Source organism: Gymnoscopelus braueri (genome assembly GCF_963280865.1).
Source record: "Gymnoscopelus braueri genome assembly, chromosome: 22".
Lineage (NCBI taxonomy): Eukaryota > Metazoa > Chordata > Actinopteri > Myctophiformes > Myctophidae > Gymnoscopelus > Gymnoscopelus braueri.
In genome coordinates, this window is record NC_137624.1 from 31776315 (window position 1) to 31795055 (window position 18741).

General features: G+C 42.5%; 2 protein-coding genes across 3 annotated transcripts in view; both read right to left on the reverse strand.

Annotated features, from left to right (window-relative positions):
• The window catches only part of cetn3 (centrin 3), a 180732-nt gene that overhangs the window by 130174 nt on the left and 31817 nt on the right, over nucleotides 1-18741 (reverse strand). The gene's annotated exons all lie outside the window — the stretch shown is intronic.
• The window catches only part of mef2ca (myocyte enhancer factor 2ca), a 31741-nt gene continuing 13369 nt past the window's right edge, over nucleotides 370-18741 (reverse strand). For both annotated transcript variants that reach the window (XM_080419846.1, XM_080419847.1), the window contains 8 exons: nucleotides 18638-18741; nucleotides 8940-9083; nucleotides 8424-8613; nucleotides 8053-8097; nucleotides 7611-7780; nucleotides 6511-6637; nucleotides 5425-5548; nucleotides 370-4457 (listed from right to left, as the gene is read on the reverse strand). The exon at nucleotides 18638-18741 is cut by the window's right edge and continues 100 nt beyond it. In XM_080419846.1, coding sequence (XP_080275972.1) covers nucleotides 4115-4457; nucleotides 5425-5548; nucleotides 6511-6637; nucleotides 7611-7780; nucleotides 8053-8097; nucleotides 8424-8613; nucleotides 8940-9083; nucleotides 18638-18741 — 1247 coding nt within the window. In that variant the 3' untranslated portion in view covers nucleotides 370-4114. The remainder of the gene's footprint in view (nucleotides 4458-5424; nucleotides 5549-6510; nucleotides 6638-7610; nucleotides 7781-8052; nucleotides 8098-8423; nucleotides 8614-8939; nucleotides 9084-18637) is intronic.

An 18741-nucleotide genomic window follows, 5' to 3' on the forward strand; every position in this document is an offset into this window, starting at 1 on the left:
TTTTCATGTCAACGACCCCCGCCAGATGTTTTTGGCCACGGACCACCATCTAAAAATATCTTCTGCCAGGGACCCCCTATACAAGATTTGTGTGTGTGTGTGTGTGTTTTTTTTTTTTATGTTCAAGATTCCGTTTTTTAAATAGCCGATCTACAAGCTCACAACGCGGCGCATCGCGAGGCATTGTGGAGCTTGTAGATACTATTTTCAAATATCTTATTTACAGTATACGATTAAAGTGCTTAAAACTGATTTCGATGCTATATCAAAATAAATTGCTGCAGGACCCCTCAATGACCCCACTTTGAGAACCACTGATGTAGTTATGCTGATGCGCAGACGTTCATAATGCCCTTTGACACATAAAGAAACATTGTATACCACTTTAATAATCATCACAAAGTTAATACAGAAAAATGTCACAATTACATTACATCAAATCTCGGCCTACAACAATTCAATTTGCATTAACCAAAAATAGCAGATCTACAAGCTCACAATGCATCGTGATGCATCACATTTGTGAGCTTGTAGATCGGACATTTTCAGCGTGTGACACCGTCGTACAACGAAGTATAAATCAGACTCGAGAGAATGCTGATATCTGTAGGCACATGGTTGCTTTTGGGGAACTTTTGTAACTTAAATTAGTTTACATACATTAAATCTGACTAAACATAATACGTACATTTAATAGAAAATGACGTGCACCTGCACTTGCTTGTCTGCCTTTGATAATTGCCTAAATTAATTAAATAGAAATAAACACATTCTTATCTCACAGATTAAAATATTCATCAAATTGGTTCAACTATTAGAGATAAGGTTTCAAAAAATTACATTATAAACAAAACAAAACAAAATGCATCATTGTCCTGTCTGTCAGTATATATTGTTCTTGATCCAAACTCTGCCGATGACTTGCAAAGTTATATCCACATACACTGGCTTATTCTATATAATAAAGCCACAAATACTTATTTTTTTTGTCATATGAAAATAAAGTCAAACATTTCAAACATCGTATAATTATCTGATTGCCGACACCTTCATAAATTTGCTAACATAAGCTCTAAGAAGTGATTCACGTCAAGTGAACTCTTTGATTTGTCCTTTTTGCTACTTTTCAGTGCAACCTGCTGCGAATGGCTTTCATTTCCTCATCCCTCACCAGTACTTTCTCTTTCACTCTTTCTTTCATCTTTCATCTTCTGTACTATTGTCTCGACTCTCTTGTATACTCGTTCTCTTACTCTCTCTTTGTCTTACATTTTGCCCCAGAACCCCGTCCATCCATAATGCATTTTTTTTACACAGATATGTTGAACCTGCAACATGACATGCAATGTCTAATTTATAACTCAGTCGTATACGACCAAGTATAAGTCAGGCTTAAGGGTGAACCAACCTTTCACCCATTGTACAAGTCGATCAGAATTGCAGGCTGTCTACTTGAGTTATTTACCTGTTCTACTAAGCTATACTGTAGCTCAATCTTACATAGTACCAGGATTACTTATTTTCTTTTAGGTTTGTTATTGTATATATACGTGCACACGTATACTAATGTGCATTTAACTTTATTGTACTTATAGCCCTTGCACACACACAAAAAAAACAAGCATCATATATATCCTTCCCAGCTCCAACCAAATCCAGTATAATGACATCCTGATGTCAATGTAGTCTAAAATACTGACTAACAAAAATATATCATTAGAGACTCACACTGTTTTTTACTCCAATTCAAATACAAGTCACCATTATATGTATACAGTAGCACTCCCACTCAGCACAAGAAGAATATGATCATAACAACACAGTAAGGAAACTCCCAAAACCAACCCTGTCCCAACTATGGTTTGACACAGTAAAATCCTTAGGGCACAGCTATCTTGCAGCCAGCGCGAAGCAGTGCAAAAACCGGAACGTTAGGTGTCATCGCAATTTCCAACCAACGCAGAAGTCATTCTCAGTGCCCCACGTTGTTTAATTACCAAAATGTCCTTTGTGCATCTTAATCTTAGGCACAATGATGAAAGTCATAAAACGATTAAATACGCTTTAGACCAGCCCTAAGCTGGTCTTAAATCCACTGCTGTGACAGCGCAGATATTTCCTTACTATTATGAGAGTGCATTATTTTGGATTAAAACGCACGGGTACAGTGGATTCACAACGCGCGCACTCTAGGCTGCTCGCAATGAAAACTCATCCAAATTCAACGCAACACTTATGTTCAACATGGAAGATTACATTTCTGAGAGACTCAGTATTGAAAAATAAATTTAAAAAAAGACCTGGTCCAGATTATTCATATAACCTATTGCATCGGGTGAGGAGGGATGGAGAGAAAGGGTGAGAAAAAGAGATGCATTTATATTTCAATAAGTGGCCTACACTTTAATTGCTCATAGAATAAGTTCAAATACCTCTCGTCCTGTAAGAATGGTCATGAACCCATAGCCTCCTGGCTTTCTAAATGTGTCTCTGCTCAACAGACAGCAGTAACAGTCGTCAATATCCATTTTGGAGCTCAGACGCAAGAAGGCACGGGACGCAAGCGTCTCTGTCATGCTTTAAAAGGTGGTTTGAATAAATAACATAACGTAGAATGAGCATGTGATTGTTAAGTTGATATGTCACAATATCACAGATGTGTCTTGGACATAAACTGCCGTCTCCTGAAATCATAATTAATGCTGCTCCCATTAAAGAGTCTTGCCTAGGGGAAATATTGTGCTTACAAACTTCCGGCAGTACTTGTCAACCGGTAGGTGTCCTCCTCCCAAACACCAGGGTCTAAATGTCTCAATGGAGGAGGAGGGAGACCACCGTGTTCTAGTTATATTGTATACACCTACTCTACCATATGGGGGCGCTAGTGGCTCAGGAAGTAGAGCGGCCTCTTGGGAATGGGAAAGTTCCCGGTTCGGGTCCCCGATTCCCCCTGTGTTAGTGTCGAAGAAGTGTCCTGGAGCAAGACACCGCACCCCTAACTGCTCCCAATGAGCTGGTTGGTGCCTTGCACGGTTTCCTTTGCTGTCGGTGTGTGAATAGGTGAATGTATTAATGCACATTGTAAAGCACTTTGGATAAAGGCACCTCTGCCTATAAATGCACCATTTATCATTTACAGATGGTTAAAATAACGTTGTATTCATAAGTTCTTGCAGCTTTAGCTCTGGAGAGTGTACCAATGGGGTCCATTTGGTTCCATTGGTAAACGTCTTTTGAGCTGAAGAGCGCTTTGGATATCATGTCCACAATGCTCATACACAGTGTGGATATCATGTCCACAATGCTCATACACAGTGTGGATATCATGTCCATAGCGCTCACACACAGCTTTGGATATCATGTCCATAGTGCTCGCCTCACACACAGTGTGATGCCCACGCTGTTCCAACCTATCAACCATTGAGGTGCTCACTGCTCAAACGTCCTGTCACCTGCATTACTAGCACAAATAGCTTAGCAGAAACAACGTAAAGATGGACTTCTCGTGGTTGTGGTAACGATTCAATGTTGGGTTGTAAATTATCGGGGTTGTCACATATACAATCAGGAGGATCAAACGACCGGCGCTCCTTTCCAAAAGGTGAACTGTTTCCAGTGTAAGACTGAAAAGTTCCTCTGTCTAGCGCTAGGGGGAGCGAGAGAGCGGGAGGACAAGAGAGAGGGATGGAGAGGAGAGAAGAAAAAAGGAGGAGAGAAGAAAAAAGTATGTAGTTGTGCTGATTTTGGCGGTTCTGTACATGTTGAACGAAGACAGTAAAACGTTGATATTCTAAAGAGACGCCTCGTTCTTTATATAGCACCCCAAGTGTTATACCAGCTTGAAGCGCCCAGGGCGCTGCACCAAAAAAAAACGCCGGGCGTCGGGAGCGCTGAAGCGCGATGGTCGGGCGCTGGGAAGAGGAGCGCACCAGCACGTCTTTACCATATAAATACAATGGAAGACTGTCTTTGCCATAGAAATACATGGAAGACTGTCTTTGCCATGGAAATACATGGAAGACTGGCGCTGCCAACTCAAAAGGCGCTCCCAAGTGGACACAGCCCCCTAAGGATTTTACTGTGCATACAGTAGGCCTACTGGGCCAGGGTCTCATTATGTGGCCCAGCCCTCTGACAGACGCATGCGTTTCACTGAGGGACTGTGCTGCTCCTCCTGGTTGGACAGAGGCTGCAGTAGGAGGTTGTCATTCACCCGGTGATGCTCCTCCCGGTCCTCGTTGCCGTCGTAGGAGCTGCCACAGCTGGACGCGCTGTCGCCCGGCGAACGCCCCGCCTCCGCCGGTCCCCGACCGGTCGGGTAGCCCACTGTGGTTCCAGCTCCCAGCATGCTGCTGGCCATGCCGCTGCGGTCCCTGGGAGGGGACGCCGGCTCCGATTTGATGTGGAGGTTCTGGTGGCCGGAGGGAACGTTGAGGTTGGAGTTCTGGCACAGGTTCCTGAGGAGAGAGGAGAGAGAACTTCTTAACGACAAGAAACCCTATAGCATCCATAATCTGGGCATGTCATCGTAGAAACAATAAGTTGTCGAAAATACGAGGCGAAAATGTTGCAAAAACTGCAGATCTACAAGCTCACAATGCATCACATTGATTTGAGCTTTGGCTATTTATGCAATTTTACGTAGAAGTAGGGTTTCTAAGTGGTTAAAGTCCCCTTATACTTAACACATTGATTGCCTAGATCGAGTTAACTCGTTTTTAGAATCCATCGCTTGATTGCCTAGATCGAGTTAACTCGTTTTTACGTTTTTTGGGGAAAATTCCACAAGGGGCGACCTAACACAGCTTTGGAATGATCGATCGTCTCTCAGAGAAGAAAAATGTGGATGTGACATCATTCCAAAAAACGTCACTTCCATCCGCCCCAATGATGGGATTTTCAGAAAAACGGCTGTAACTCAGTTTCTTTTTTTTCCATTGAAAACCACCCGTTTTCAGCGGACCAAAGCTCCAAAATGGCGGATCGCGGTTGGAAACTTGTCGTTCCCATGGATACACAGATCCTTCCGTCTACTCACAGGAAACTTTTTCCGTGTGTTTTTTTTACACAATGTCGGTTCCACGGCGTTTCAAATATCATCGGATTGAGGTAATTATACGCCGGCACGGGGATAGAAAACTATGTTTAATATCTTGGCAATCAATGTGTTAAATGAAAATAGGCAATCTACTGATGGGATTTTTTTGGTAAGTTTTCACAACCAAATATAAATCAGGCTCTGCAGTATAATACATAATAAACGACAAATGCACACACACAGACGCACGCACGCACGCACGCACGCACGCACGCACGCACGCACGCACGCACGCACACACACACACACACACACACACACACACACACACACACACACACACACACACACACACACACACACACACACACACGCGTGTATCTTACCCCATGTGTCCTAGTGCTGAGTGCTGTAAAGTGTGTAGGTGTTGTTGCTGCCAGTGTGTCGCTGATCCAAGTCCAGAGGTTCCAAACCCAGACAGAGAGGACATGTCACCTCCCAGAGAGTACTCTGTACACACACAACACCACACATGGACTTAATACCAAACACTGTACCAACAAAGTCACTCCAATGTTAATTTTGACAGCTAATTTTGATTTTGTTTTAGTCAGTCTTTTGTTTTTTTTAATAATTTTTTTTATCCCATGATTTTTGTAACCCTTATTTTTCACCTGGTGCCAATTTTCAAAGTAATCCTGGGCACTACACTCCCCTCACCAGCCTAGGGAGGCCAGGGCCGAGCTCATGCCTCCTTCAATGCATGAGAGCCAACTGACCTTCTTGTCACCTGACAGGGGGGAGTTTCCCTGGTAGGACGTAGCGCGTGGAAGGAACACGTTATTCCAACAAGTTCCCTTCCCCTCCATCAGGCGCCCCTGCTGTCATGGGGGAGGCGTTATAGTGACCAGGATTACTACATGTTTTTGTGAGGGTATTAACTACCCTGAGAGACACAGGGAGAACATGCAAACTCCACACAGAGTGGGCCCTTTCGCCAACCAGTCTTTTGAATAAACTTCTATTTAGTTTTAGTCATATTTTAGTCATCTGAAATGTTTTATTTTTAGTCTAGTTTTAGTTGACTAAATATTACAAGATTTTAGTCAACTAAATCTACAGTTGATTTAATCTTGTGTTGGCAGGCCTTGATGACACCTTAGCTGTGTGCCGAAAATAGCCGATCTACAAACTCACAACGCGTCATAGACGCGTTGTGAGCTTGTAGATCGGCTATTTTATCGACACTCGCACAACCAAGCATAAAATTACCTGACTTACTCTAGTCCCTCTCAAACTAGTTTTTATTTGTTGACGAAAAAAATATATTTAGTCATAGTTTTAGTCATCATAGCTTAGTTTTTATTTCGTTTTCGTCAGGAAAAGTAGGTAGCAGACGAATTTTTTTCCGTCATAGTTATAGTCTACGAAATTAACTGCTGCACTAAAAACCTCTGTGTTGTTGTACCCACCTGTCCCATAGGAACTGGTCAGTGTTGAGGGATACCCGCCCATCGCTTGACCAGGGAGAGTTTGGGATATGGAAACCACAGGAGAAGCCAGCGTCTGAGCGTTCTGGGAGTGATTTATTCTCTGATTCTATAGGAAGAACGAACAAAATGTAAAAGGTTAACTTATTTCACTTCTACCTTGACAGGCCGTTCCAGATATCTAATCTAGTCATTAGAGCAAGATACAACATGTCTCACACCTATTGCTTATATGTTTCAATGGATTTTAATAGAACAAAGTCTTGATTTTCAAAGTTTGTAAATACCACAACCTCCAATGATGTGCCATCTCATTGGAGTCACATTTAAGGCCTTTGCAGACAGGGTGCGATTTTTCATCTTTTAAATGAAGACATGGTTCTCAATGACCTCATGCACACCGGCTCCGAATTTACCGTGCGGCGATGCGATGCGGCGATGCGTTTTTTTTCCAATCGAACCCAGTTCGATTCGTGCGTCTTTTCGCATGCGGTAAAAACTGATTGACTAATCGCATCCTGTCTGCAAAGGCCTTAACACTGGGATTTTACTGTGCAGAACAGCGGTTCCCAATCTTTTACTTGACTTTATTTAATTATTTAGACACCGCATATTAATGAACAATACATATTAATGCAATGTAAATACTCCGGATTTAGCAAAAATGCAAATTTATTTCTAGCAACACACTCTCGCGAGATCTAGCACCGGTAAACCAGAGCCATAAAGAGAGTTCTGACACTAGCGTCGACTCCCATTGTAAGAATGGAATGCGGAAGTGCTCTGTCCATCTCAATGAGATAGTTCCAATGTTTGGAACTATAGCCCATAGGAGCCCGCTTTGCGGCGAGATCAAAGCGTGCCGTTACTCTCTTTTCTACACTCTGCGGTAAACATAGGACATTCGCGAGATCTGCCGTCTGATGGCGCCCAGTTAGGAGACCATTTAATGGTCTCCTAAGTGGGCGCATACATTTTGAATGGCATTTGTGTACCATTTCGCCTCTAGTGGCTACAATTGGGATGACGGATCCTTCTAAATAAATATACACCATCTTTGTCGCGGTGCAGCGAAAACTCACAATGTTTGGCATGTTGTTCTTGTTGCTGCCGGTGGGGGGCAGCAGCGTGCGAAGGTCAGGCTTGCGGTTCATGTTGAGAGAGGGAGGGCTCTTAGCGTGCATGTTCTTAGACACGCCCACTTGAGACATGATCCCTGGAGAGCTGCAGTGGTTGCTATAGCTGCCATTTCCTGATGAAACAGAGAAAGAGAGAGGTTTGATTATTTTACAGGTACAATATAGGATAAGAAGGTATATATACATCCCTTAAATGAGCAGTTTTAGTTTGTGCACGGCATGCACACATTTTTCACTTAAGTATGCACTTTCATTAAAAAAAAAGAATCACCAGTCTGTACACTGGTCCCCTATCATTGTGTAAAAGTGATTTTCAAACTAAGCTACAATATGATACATTAATATGATGGGTTATTATAGCTTTATGAATAAGTTAAAGTCTTACCAACACTGGAGACCACCACGTTGGGCAGCTCTGACCCCATCAGTCCTGTTGAGAAGTTACAGAAGGAGACACAAAACGTTATTCAACAGTTACCTTTGTATTTAATCCACTGGTGTTCGCGGCCCACCCATCTGACCACTTTACGGCTGCCGTGTAAAGTGGTCAGATGGGTGGGCCGCAACCGGGCATAAAATGACTTGTCTTAGTTCTACTGGATCTCTTCTCCGCTAGTCCCTCCCTAAAATTTTTGTCTAGTTTTTATTTGTTGACGAAATTGGCAATTTATTTAGTCATAGTTTTAGTCATTATACCTTACTTTTTGTTTAGTTTTTGTCAGTGAAAAAAGGTGAAAAAAAAACACTGATTCATACCAGCATTTCCAGTGCTAGGGGATCGATGTGGAGACATGCTGCTCCGCTGCAGAGAGGGGTGGGTGTGGCTGAGGGGCAGCAGGTTGTGGTTGGACAGAGCGCCCCCTATGGCAGGGTGAGAGTACAGCAGTCCACTGTTGCTGCCCGCGATGGACACTCCCATGTCGTAGTTGGAGGGTGGCAGGGCTTGCTGAACAGACACACAGAAATAACATGGATTAAACACATGAAACGATTATAGATCAGTGGTTTTCAAACTTTTTCATGTCAAGGACCCGTGAATTGAAAATAGCTTAAGCCTTAGGCTTGCAACACGTTTTAAGCTTGCAGATCAGCTATTTTCAAATACCAAATATAGGGTTAAAGTGGTTAAAGTGATTTGATGCTATATAAACACATTTTGCTGGGGACCCCCTGGGAACCCACTTTGAGAACCACTGCAAATAGATCATGTGATATGAATCCAAAATGAAGTTAAAAACACCAATGATAATAAATCCGATGAGAACAACTTACACACAGTCTCTGTCTGCTGATCATCAGGTCGATGTCCTCGTTGATTTTGCGGTATTTCTCCTCTGACTCCGGGCTCTGGCCGGCAGAGTCATCAGCTTCAATGTCGGGGCTGTCACAGCCGTTTAGACCCTTCTTACGCAGAGTCTGTTAGGTAGACACAAAGAAACAGTAAACATCATCAGAGTCTGTTAGGTAGACACAAACAAACACATTACGGACAGGCTGGTCCCCTAGAAGCCGGTGTGCGGCCTTAGATCCTCAGGTAAGGCCCTCCTGGTTGACTCGCCTCGCTATACCTGGGGTAATCGGCTAGTGAGGAGCACCCTATCTTGCGCGCCGCCTTAAAATAAATGAAAATAGCCGATCTACATCGACGCGTTGTGAGCTTGTATTTGAACTATTTAAAAATGCTTTTCAAAATAGTAAAAGTTTAGGCATATAAAGGAGTAAGGTGGTGTACAAGACGATCTGAGCAAAATCAGTGCTCTCTTTCAAATGGCTTCTGAAAACACACCTTTATGTTAAGTGTTTCTCTTGGATGTATTTGCCTATGACACATCTACTGTTGTAAATGGTTTAGAAAAGTGCTATACGAATAAATTCATTATCATTATCATGAGAAAACACAAACACTAGAAACATGCTTGTATCTATATGGAAGATCTGATTTACTGGTGTCACATGGTAAATAGTTGAAATTGTTTTTAAAAAGGACTTTAAAGAAAATAAATGTCATACTCAAAACCAGGTTGAAAGTGGTTAAACTTATAAATTCAAATCTAGATTACTACTGTGCTCAAATAATAAAATTAAATAAAGTGATGCTCCAGTGGAATGCAAATAAATGAAATATAAGCATCCATTTTTCCAAACACAAGAGGGCGCCACCTGACCAAAAATACAACCATGTGGTTGTAGTGTTAAACAGTAAAAGCTACATTTGAACATAGAACCATAGTTAACTATTACAACTATACAGCACAACGTTGTTTTGAATTCACAGACCCTTATTCAAATAAAATACAAAATGTCATTAGCTTAAAATGGTTAATAGTAGTACATCTGACTTACATAGCCTATATCGCTTTTCTAGGTACTCTAACTTTACAAAAACAAAACAAAACACATAACTTTTATGAAGTAAAAAAATAAAACATAAATAGGGACTACAAAATGTACCTAAACAGGTAAAGACAGGAATGTTAAAATAGAATGGAAACGGGATAAGACCCACTTTATTCACTGACTATAGAGAATTACAAGAATCATTTGACTAAACAGGTATCGGTTGAACATTCAAATAACTTGTGTTCAGGTCCGGTCACAATTAGCACTACAACTATAATAATAAATATATATGGTTTACTGTTGTATTTGTTATAGTTGTGGCGTGAACTGTCATCCACTTGAGTTTAGAACATGTTTAAAACTATATTTTTTAATAGTTGTAGTCATCGTTGGTAGTTCTAGTGCTCAGTGAGAGCGGTCCTACAGACTACAGTAAGTTGTCTAAAGTCTCTATTGGTAATAATCATCATTGTGTGTACATGTACAGCATGTACACTATGTAGTCTGGCTCCAGTAGAGCCACTCTACAGCCCATTACTCTACTACTCTATCTCTCTCACACACACACACACACACACACACACACACACACACACACACACACACACACACACACACACACACACACACACACACACACACACACACACACACACACACACACACACACACACACACACACACACATGCGCGCGCATAGAGCACAGCGGCTGGTGCAGTGCAACTATCCCACTCGTTCAAGTAATTTCCACCTGTTTTCCTTGTAGGAGGGGGCGAGGCCACCGGCCGGGGGTCTGAGGGATAACCGTAGAAGGCTATTTTTTACTGCCGTACACCCCCCCCCCCCCGCCCCCCCAAATTCCCCATCAGCCCCACAACCCCCCTACCCCCCTACCCCCCACCACCAGCACCACCCCACCCACTCACCCTTCATCAGTCTGGTCCATCCATTAAACCTCAACACTGACAGAAACGACACTATCCTGTCTTCTACTTCAAACTCACCGATACACAATACACACAATCTGTGTGTGTGTGTGTGTATGTGTGTGTGTGTGTGTGTGTGTGTGTGTGTGTGTGTGTGTGTGTGTGTGTGTGTGTGTGTGTGTGTGTGTGTGTGTGTGTGTGTGTGTGTGTGTGTGTGTGTATGCGCGCGCACGCGCGTTGGTATTAAAGGTAGCTAGGGTAGGCCTAAGTGTTATGTTTTGGTTAAAACTAAAAGTTTTTTGTTAAAAGGTTAAAGCCCTATGTTGTGAAAGTAATCATTTATATAAAGTGTTTGTTCAGTAACAGTATCCCTGTCTTTCTAGCTCTTTAATACACAATCAGGAGAAAATACAAATTTATCAGGTTCATTTTTATAGTGTTCCAGTTCCAATTTTGTCTGCTCATTTCTTCCAATTTAACTTGTTCATCCTGTATCTTGTGTGAGTTCTCTCTTCGGATAAAATTGGTATCCCGACCTGAAAATTTGTTTTCTGTTTCCCTGGAGAGACATGGAGACTCTTGTTACTGAACAAACGCTCTATAGCAATGAGCACTATCAGAATATAGCGCTATTTAACACTTACTTTATCAAAGGAAAATCACTTATCCTACCTTTAATGTGACTTCAGAGAGACAGACAGTGTGGAGGGGAGAAGACAACGCGAAATGAGGTCTCTAATAACAGCCTAACCTCCCTGACTTCCAAACTGTAGCTATTGATTGAGCTTGTTGTTAAGCAACCAACTAACAATTCTAGCAACAGTCCTTTTCAGGTATGGGAAGGACATTTTTCCAAACGCTACATGGATTAAGTGTGATTGCCATCTGGGACCATGCACCTCGGTGACTTTGGAAAGGCATCCCTGCAGGCTATGGGAACATAGCAGTGAGGCATGAGTGACAGATACAGAATAAAATGTCCAGCCGTGATGCCAGGGAACTTTAATACTTGGGACGCATAGTGATATGAGGGACTCTATCATTGATATGATACAGTTACTGTGAAAAGTGATATTCTTAGACCCTCAGCTGTGTCTTAATTGTTTTGCACAGACCTTCTATCCAGTGTTGCCAAGTCTGCTTATTATAAGTGACTTTGGGCTTGTTTTCCTGTGAAGTCGCTTAATTGTAAATATTGGTGGTTGTGTTTTTTTGGAGGGGCTTGTTTCTAAAGTGTTGCTTATTTGGCCTTCCTTCCTAAACCAGTGGTTTAAAACATTTTCATGTCAAGGAGGACGCCCCCAAATTAATTTGTATTTGTCCGCGGACCCCCCCATCTAAAAATATAGTGTGCCAGGGACCCCCGTACCGGATTCGTGTTGTACATTCTTTTTTACAAATATTCCATATAGACCCCTTATCAGACAACGTCACAGCGATAAGATCCAGTATGCCAGCGCAGGCCGGCATCAAATGAACTGCTCACAAGATGCAATGGAAAAGTGGCCACAGCACTCACGTGTAAAAATGCATCCCATCAAACAACGGTCGCATCCGAGACGCGGTTGTGAGCTTGTATGTCAGCTATTCTCGGCGTGCAATACCGTTGCGCCATGAAGTATACAGTATACAGTATGTCTCGCTAGTCACTAGGGCGCTCCTCACTAGCCTTGAATGGAATTAAACCAGGCGACAGGGCTCAGCGCTTGTTCAACAGCCTGATGGTTGACAGGTGGAAAGCGCTCCATAGTCTGGTGGAATGGCTTTTGATACATAGGTATGGCTTGCCTGGCTGCGGCCACGGCAGTGGCATGAACAGACTGTGGCTGGGGTGGTGAGTGTCCTTGATAATCCTCTCAGCTTTGGCTAAGCATCGCTTCTTGTACTGCATATATATCCTGGAGGGAGGGAAGCTCACCTCCTACGATGCACTGAGCCATCTGCAACACCCTCTGTAGTGCTTTGCGGTCGAGAGCGGTGCCATACCAGGTGGTGATGCTTCTCGTCAATGGAGTTCATGTAGAATATCTTGAGCATGCAGGGCAGGGGCTCACACTGAATTTCTTCAGCCGTCTGAGGGAGTATACAGGTCGCTTTGAGTCCTCAGCGATATGTATGCCGAGGAACTTGAAGTCCCTGACCCTCTCCACTGCAACGGCATCGAGGTCGATGGGGTTGAGCTCTCTTCTCAGCCTCCTGTCGTCCACAATCAGCTCCTAGGTCTTCTTGACATTGAGGGCGAGGGTTGTTCTCATGACACCATTGTGTGTCAGTGATCTGACTTCATCCCTATGTGGGCTGACTCGTCATCATAGATGATCAGGAGGACCATCACCGCTGTGTCATCAGCATACTTGATGATGATGTTGGATGACGTTGGATGATGGCAAGTGTGCAAAGGAGTAGAGGAGAGGGATCTCACCCCTGAGGGGCTGCCGGGTTGAGGGTCAGAGGGCTGCCAGGTCATCAGTATCCATTTCAGGGCTCAGAGTCTGACGCACAGAGCATGCAACAGTCCTGTCATGTTTTAAGGTGGTTTAAATAAATCACCTGAACGAGATTGAGCATGTGACTATCAATGACTGCCAATGACGAGATTTCTCGTCATTTCACTCCAAGGCTCAGACCGCCAATGACGAGATTCTCGTCATGTGGTGTTTTCAGTGGTTTATGATAGAGGGCACTCTTCCGCAGCCTGTGAATGATCCCAGGGTCATCCAAAAAGAGTACACCAAGAAATCATGTGATCACAATAAAATGAAGCTGGTTTTGTTTAGTATTATAGGATTTATAAAAATCAACTTTGCTCTGCTTTCTGTTGCTTTACATTCAACTGCCCATAACTATGGAATGGATTATAGCGACGGCATGCTTTTTCCCCCGGATTCTCCGAGACCCCCCTACATCTTTCAAGGCGATTTTTCAAAGGTTAGTAAAAACGCTCGAAATCGCTGGCAAGGGCAGCTATAGACGATGATGTTTTAACTCTGGCAGTTAAAGAGTTAAGTTGATATATTATCAAGATAATCACAGAAGTCTCTTGGACACGAGGGAGGAGGCATCCATGGGGTATTCTGGGGGTATTCTGAACCGCAAGTCCAAAATATGTCTGCAGGATGTCGGTGCTATATCCACTGAGCGACGTTTTATCAAATGAATCTGATACAGTGACAAGATCATTAAAACCTGATCAATTACTCAACTCATGAAGCCTTGAATTCTTTGGTTTTTGTCGCATTCCTGGGCCAGCAATTCAATATTTGCGGTGACCGCTGCGGTAGGAGACCAATGCAAAACGATATAAAAGAATGATATAAACTCCAAAACAACTCTCACACAGTGTTAATCACTGATGAGCCTACTGATGATCCGGGTTCAAAGAAAAATGTTTTAAATATAGTTTTGCTCTTGTTAGGATTGGTCTCCTATTTTATATTGGATTATAGGATCAGGAATGCGACAAAAACTAAAAAGAAATCCCATGAATTCAAGGCTTCATAGAGTGAGTAATCTATTTGGGGTGAAGCATTCAATTAACAAAAATCTAAACAAAACAGTAATCCTACTACTCTAAATATTATAATAAAAACTCAATAGTAGCAGATGACATTATTAGTTTAAAAAAAAACAGCGACGCATGGAGACCTAAAATATATACGTATAAGTAATCCGACGCGTTGTGAGCTTGTAGATCTGCTATTTTCAATGTTTTTTTTTAACATTTTAGACATTTGATAACTTGTGAAACGGCATAACGAGTACTTTCACTTTTGGTACTTTAAGTACATTTTGATACAAATACTTTTGTACTTTTACTCCAATTTTGAATTCCGGACTTTTACTTGTAACATAGCATTTCTACAGTGCAGTATTGATACTTTTACTTAAGTAAAACATGTGAGTTTCTTCCACCACTGGTTAAATGTGTGAACTATCCCACTGTGGAACTTCAAAGTACAACGGTGACTGATTCATGGATGCACTGGTGAAGATGAGGAAGAAAACAAAAAAACACAAGAGATTGAAAGGGAGTAGGAGGTCAGCACTGCTTACTTAAACTCTGTTCTCGTTTCTTTCTTTTTGTTTTATCTTCCTCCTCTGGCACGCACCCGCACACGCACACGCACACGCACACACACACACACACACACACACACACACACACACACACACACACACACACACACACGCAGTACAGCCTGAGAAAGCTATTTTTAGTTGTACTCAGTGCTATTTTTAGCACCACTACTGGTTTCCGGATGTTTAACAGGGAGGAGGAATAACACAAAGGAAAGCTGCTGGAGCACTGTGGTGGGAGCGCACGCACGCACGCACGCACGCACACACACACACACACACACACGCACACGCACACGCACACGCACACGCACACACACACACACACACACACACACACACACACACACACACACACACACAGTGGAACGGAGCAGAATCAGGTTAGCAGAGGAAGAGGGAAAGGAATGTCAAAGTTCTTGGACTTTATAAATAGCTACAAAGATGCCCGGCCCTTTGGCCACGTGAACAAAATACTACAAGCTGTTGCTGCTTTAACCGGCCAATAAAGTTCTCACACACACACACACACACACACACACACACACACACCAACTCCTGGACCGTGGACAATATCGTCGCTGACTCGCTGTCGGGTGGAAACCTTTGCATGTTAAAAAAAAAGGCTACTTTTCAGGAAATGGAAAAAACAGAATCTGTGTTCCAATGGATCCAATGTAGTTATTATGTAAGTCACAAGCTCTTGTTAGTTAATACATTTCAGAACACACTTAACCACTTAGACCCTCTATAGTATACTTAGTAAAACGGACGTGGTGTTGTTGGCACTGTACTTGGTGTTGAGCTCGTAATCTGCTATTTTGGCGAATGTTCCCTCCAGAATAGGGATGTTGAGGTTCAAGTTGTTTACAGTGTTGCCATGCCCCCTTGTTATAAGCTACTTTGGGCCTGTTTTTCTGTAAAGTTGCTTGTAAATATTGGTTCAAAATTGGTTCAAAACTTTCTAAATGTTTCACTTTTTTCCAAGATTCTTTTTTGAAAATGGCAGATCTACAAGCTCACAATGAGTTGTGACGCGTTGTGAGCTTGTAGATCGGCTATTTTCAAATATCCGGTTTATTGTGACTTAGTTGCTTCTTTTGGGCTTGTTTTCATAGACCTGGTTTATTTCTCTTGAAAAACCTGGCAACACTGGTTATTTAACACCTTCCCTTTCCAAATGTTTTCAAAAATTGCAAAAATAGCCGATCCACAAGCTCACAATGCTTGTAGCTTGTAGATCTGGTATTATACATAGTTTTTTTTTCTATTTTTGCTCGACACTCTTGTACGATGAAGTATGGCATTCATTTAAAAAAGAAGAAAAAAGAGAAAAGAAAAAAAAAGAAATATGGAGATAGAAGTTTTGTGTCCGGCAGCAACGATAGGAGCCAAACAAAGAGTCCTCTCTTCTACAGAGTCTGTCTGGCAGATGCTTCACACACCGTCCCCACTTCACCCCCCCAGCCCCCAATACCTCACTTCTTACCTTAAAGCAATAAGCTTTAATAATAAGCTGTATTTGTAGCAGTGCACCTTTCAAGAGCAACGTCACAAAAGTGCTTAACAAGAAGAATTCACAACACAAGAAACATAACAATAACAGATTAAACAAGAGTAAGATAAATTACAACTAAAGAGGGTTTGAGGGGGCTCAAAGCACCTTCGTGAAAGGTGAGTTTTCAGAAGATATCTAAAACAAAGGCACAGACTCAGCAAGCCTGATCTCCTCGGGTACGTGAAGTAAGCCTTGCAGAGCCATGTGGCCCTTAGGGCAGGAGCCTATCTCCTGTTTCTGTAGCATGAGGCAGCTTGATGTACAAGTCCCTGGACATGATTTACAAGTACACCCCCTGGACATGACACTAGTATGTTCCAGGGGCTTACCACCAGTGTTGATTTCGTCGACTAAAACTATGACAAAAAATGTTCGTTGACTACATGTTTTGTTGCGCTCGGGTGTTGCGCTCTGAAAATAGAAGATCAACAAGCTCACAACGCGTCGCGCTGTGGCGCGTTGTGAGCTTGTAGATCGGCTATTTTCAGCATGAAATCAGCCATTATCATGGCACCGCCGAAATACATTTTAGTCGACTAAATCAACTGTGGATTTAGTCGAAGTATAATCTTATGATATTTAGTCGACTAAAACTAGACAAAAACTAAACATTTCAGATGACTAAAATATGACTAAAACTATATGGAATTTTATTCAAAAGACTATGACTAAAACTAAATCAAAATCAACACTGCTTACCACCAATCTAACCCTTGATGCTGAGTGCCAAGCAGGGAGGCATTGGGCGGCATTTTTATAGTCTTTGGTATGACGTGGCCGGGGGATCGAACTCAGCCGATCTCCTCAGGTATAGGCATTCCAAAGTGTCGGAACTCGAACCGCAAAAGGCCCGGGCTCCTTTTCTTTTTTAAGTGACACTTTGGGATGAGCAGCATACAGTGCTCTCTGCCTGAGGATGTCAGGCTACGAGTCGGCTCATATAGGGGTGAGAATGTCAGATCATATCTGGCCGGGCCATGCGGGGATTTAATGTATGTCCTCTCCCAACGGGGAGGAGGTATAATTGCATTCGAACCCAGGTCTCCTGTGTGGGAAAACCAAGCATCTGCTGTACCGCTCAAGCAAGAGGGAATCCCGCCTTGGCCAGGCGAGATATTAATAGTAATCCTACCCGACACCAGGATCTAAATGTCTCAATAGAAGATTAGGTTGACTACCTCTTATCACTGCACATGTACTAGTTATATTGTATTGACATACTCTATCATACAGATGTACTAGTTATATTGTATTGACATACTCTATCATACAGATAACATACTCTTATGTTAATACAGTATTAACATACTCTTACACAAAAAGCAAAATAGAATCGGAATTAGAATTTCAGTACGGTGAGGTTGAGAACTGAGAGAATTTCATAATGAGTCTAGCAGAACGGGCAGAATTAAATTAAGGCTTATATCTAGAGTTTACTAGAGATGAAAAAAAGATTCATATAAATGACCAATCAACTAAGTAAGTCTTTGTCAACTAAGACCAAGCCAATGGAATAATCGATAAATCAACTATGAGGGCCCTATCAATATGAGGCTCAAGTCAGTCAACAAGGGCAAAATCATAAAACCATATAGCCTAAATACAATGCAATGTTAGGAGCAATTAGGAAAGAAACAGCATCTTAGAAAGATCGCTGCACGTTCAAATGCATGTGTGTTTCTGTGTGTGTGTGTTTCTGTGTGTGTGTGTGTGTGTGTGTGTGTGTGTGTGTGTGTGTGTGTGTGTGTGTGTGTGTGTGTGTGTGTGTGTGTGTGCGTGTGTGCGTGTGCGTGTGTGTGTGTGTGTGTGTGTGTGTGTGTGTGTTTCTGTGTGTGTGTGTTTCTGTGTGTGTGTGTGTGTGTGTGTGTGTGTGTGTGTGTGTGTGTGTGTGTGTGTGTGTGTGTGTGTGTGTGTGTGTGTGTGTGTGTGTGTGTGTTTCTGTGTGTGTGTGTGTGTGTGTGTGTGTGTGTGTGTGTGTGTGTGTGTGTGTGTGTGTGTGTGTGTGTGTGTGTGTGTGTGTGTGTGTGTGTGTGTGTGTGCATGCTTTTGTATGTGTTGTATTACTCACATCAACGATGTCAGAGTTGGTCCTGCTCTCATGGGGCTCGTTGTACTCGGTGTATTTGAGGAGGACCTTGTCCATGTCGGTGGAGGCGTACTGGAACAGCTTGT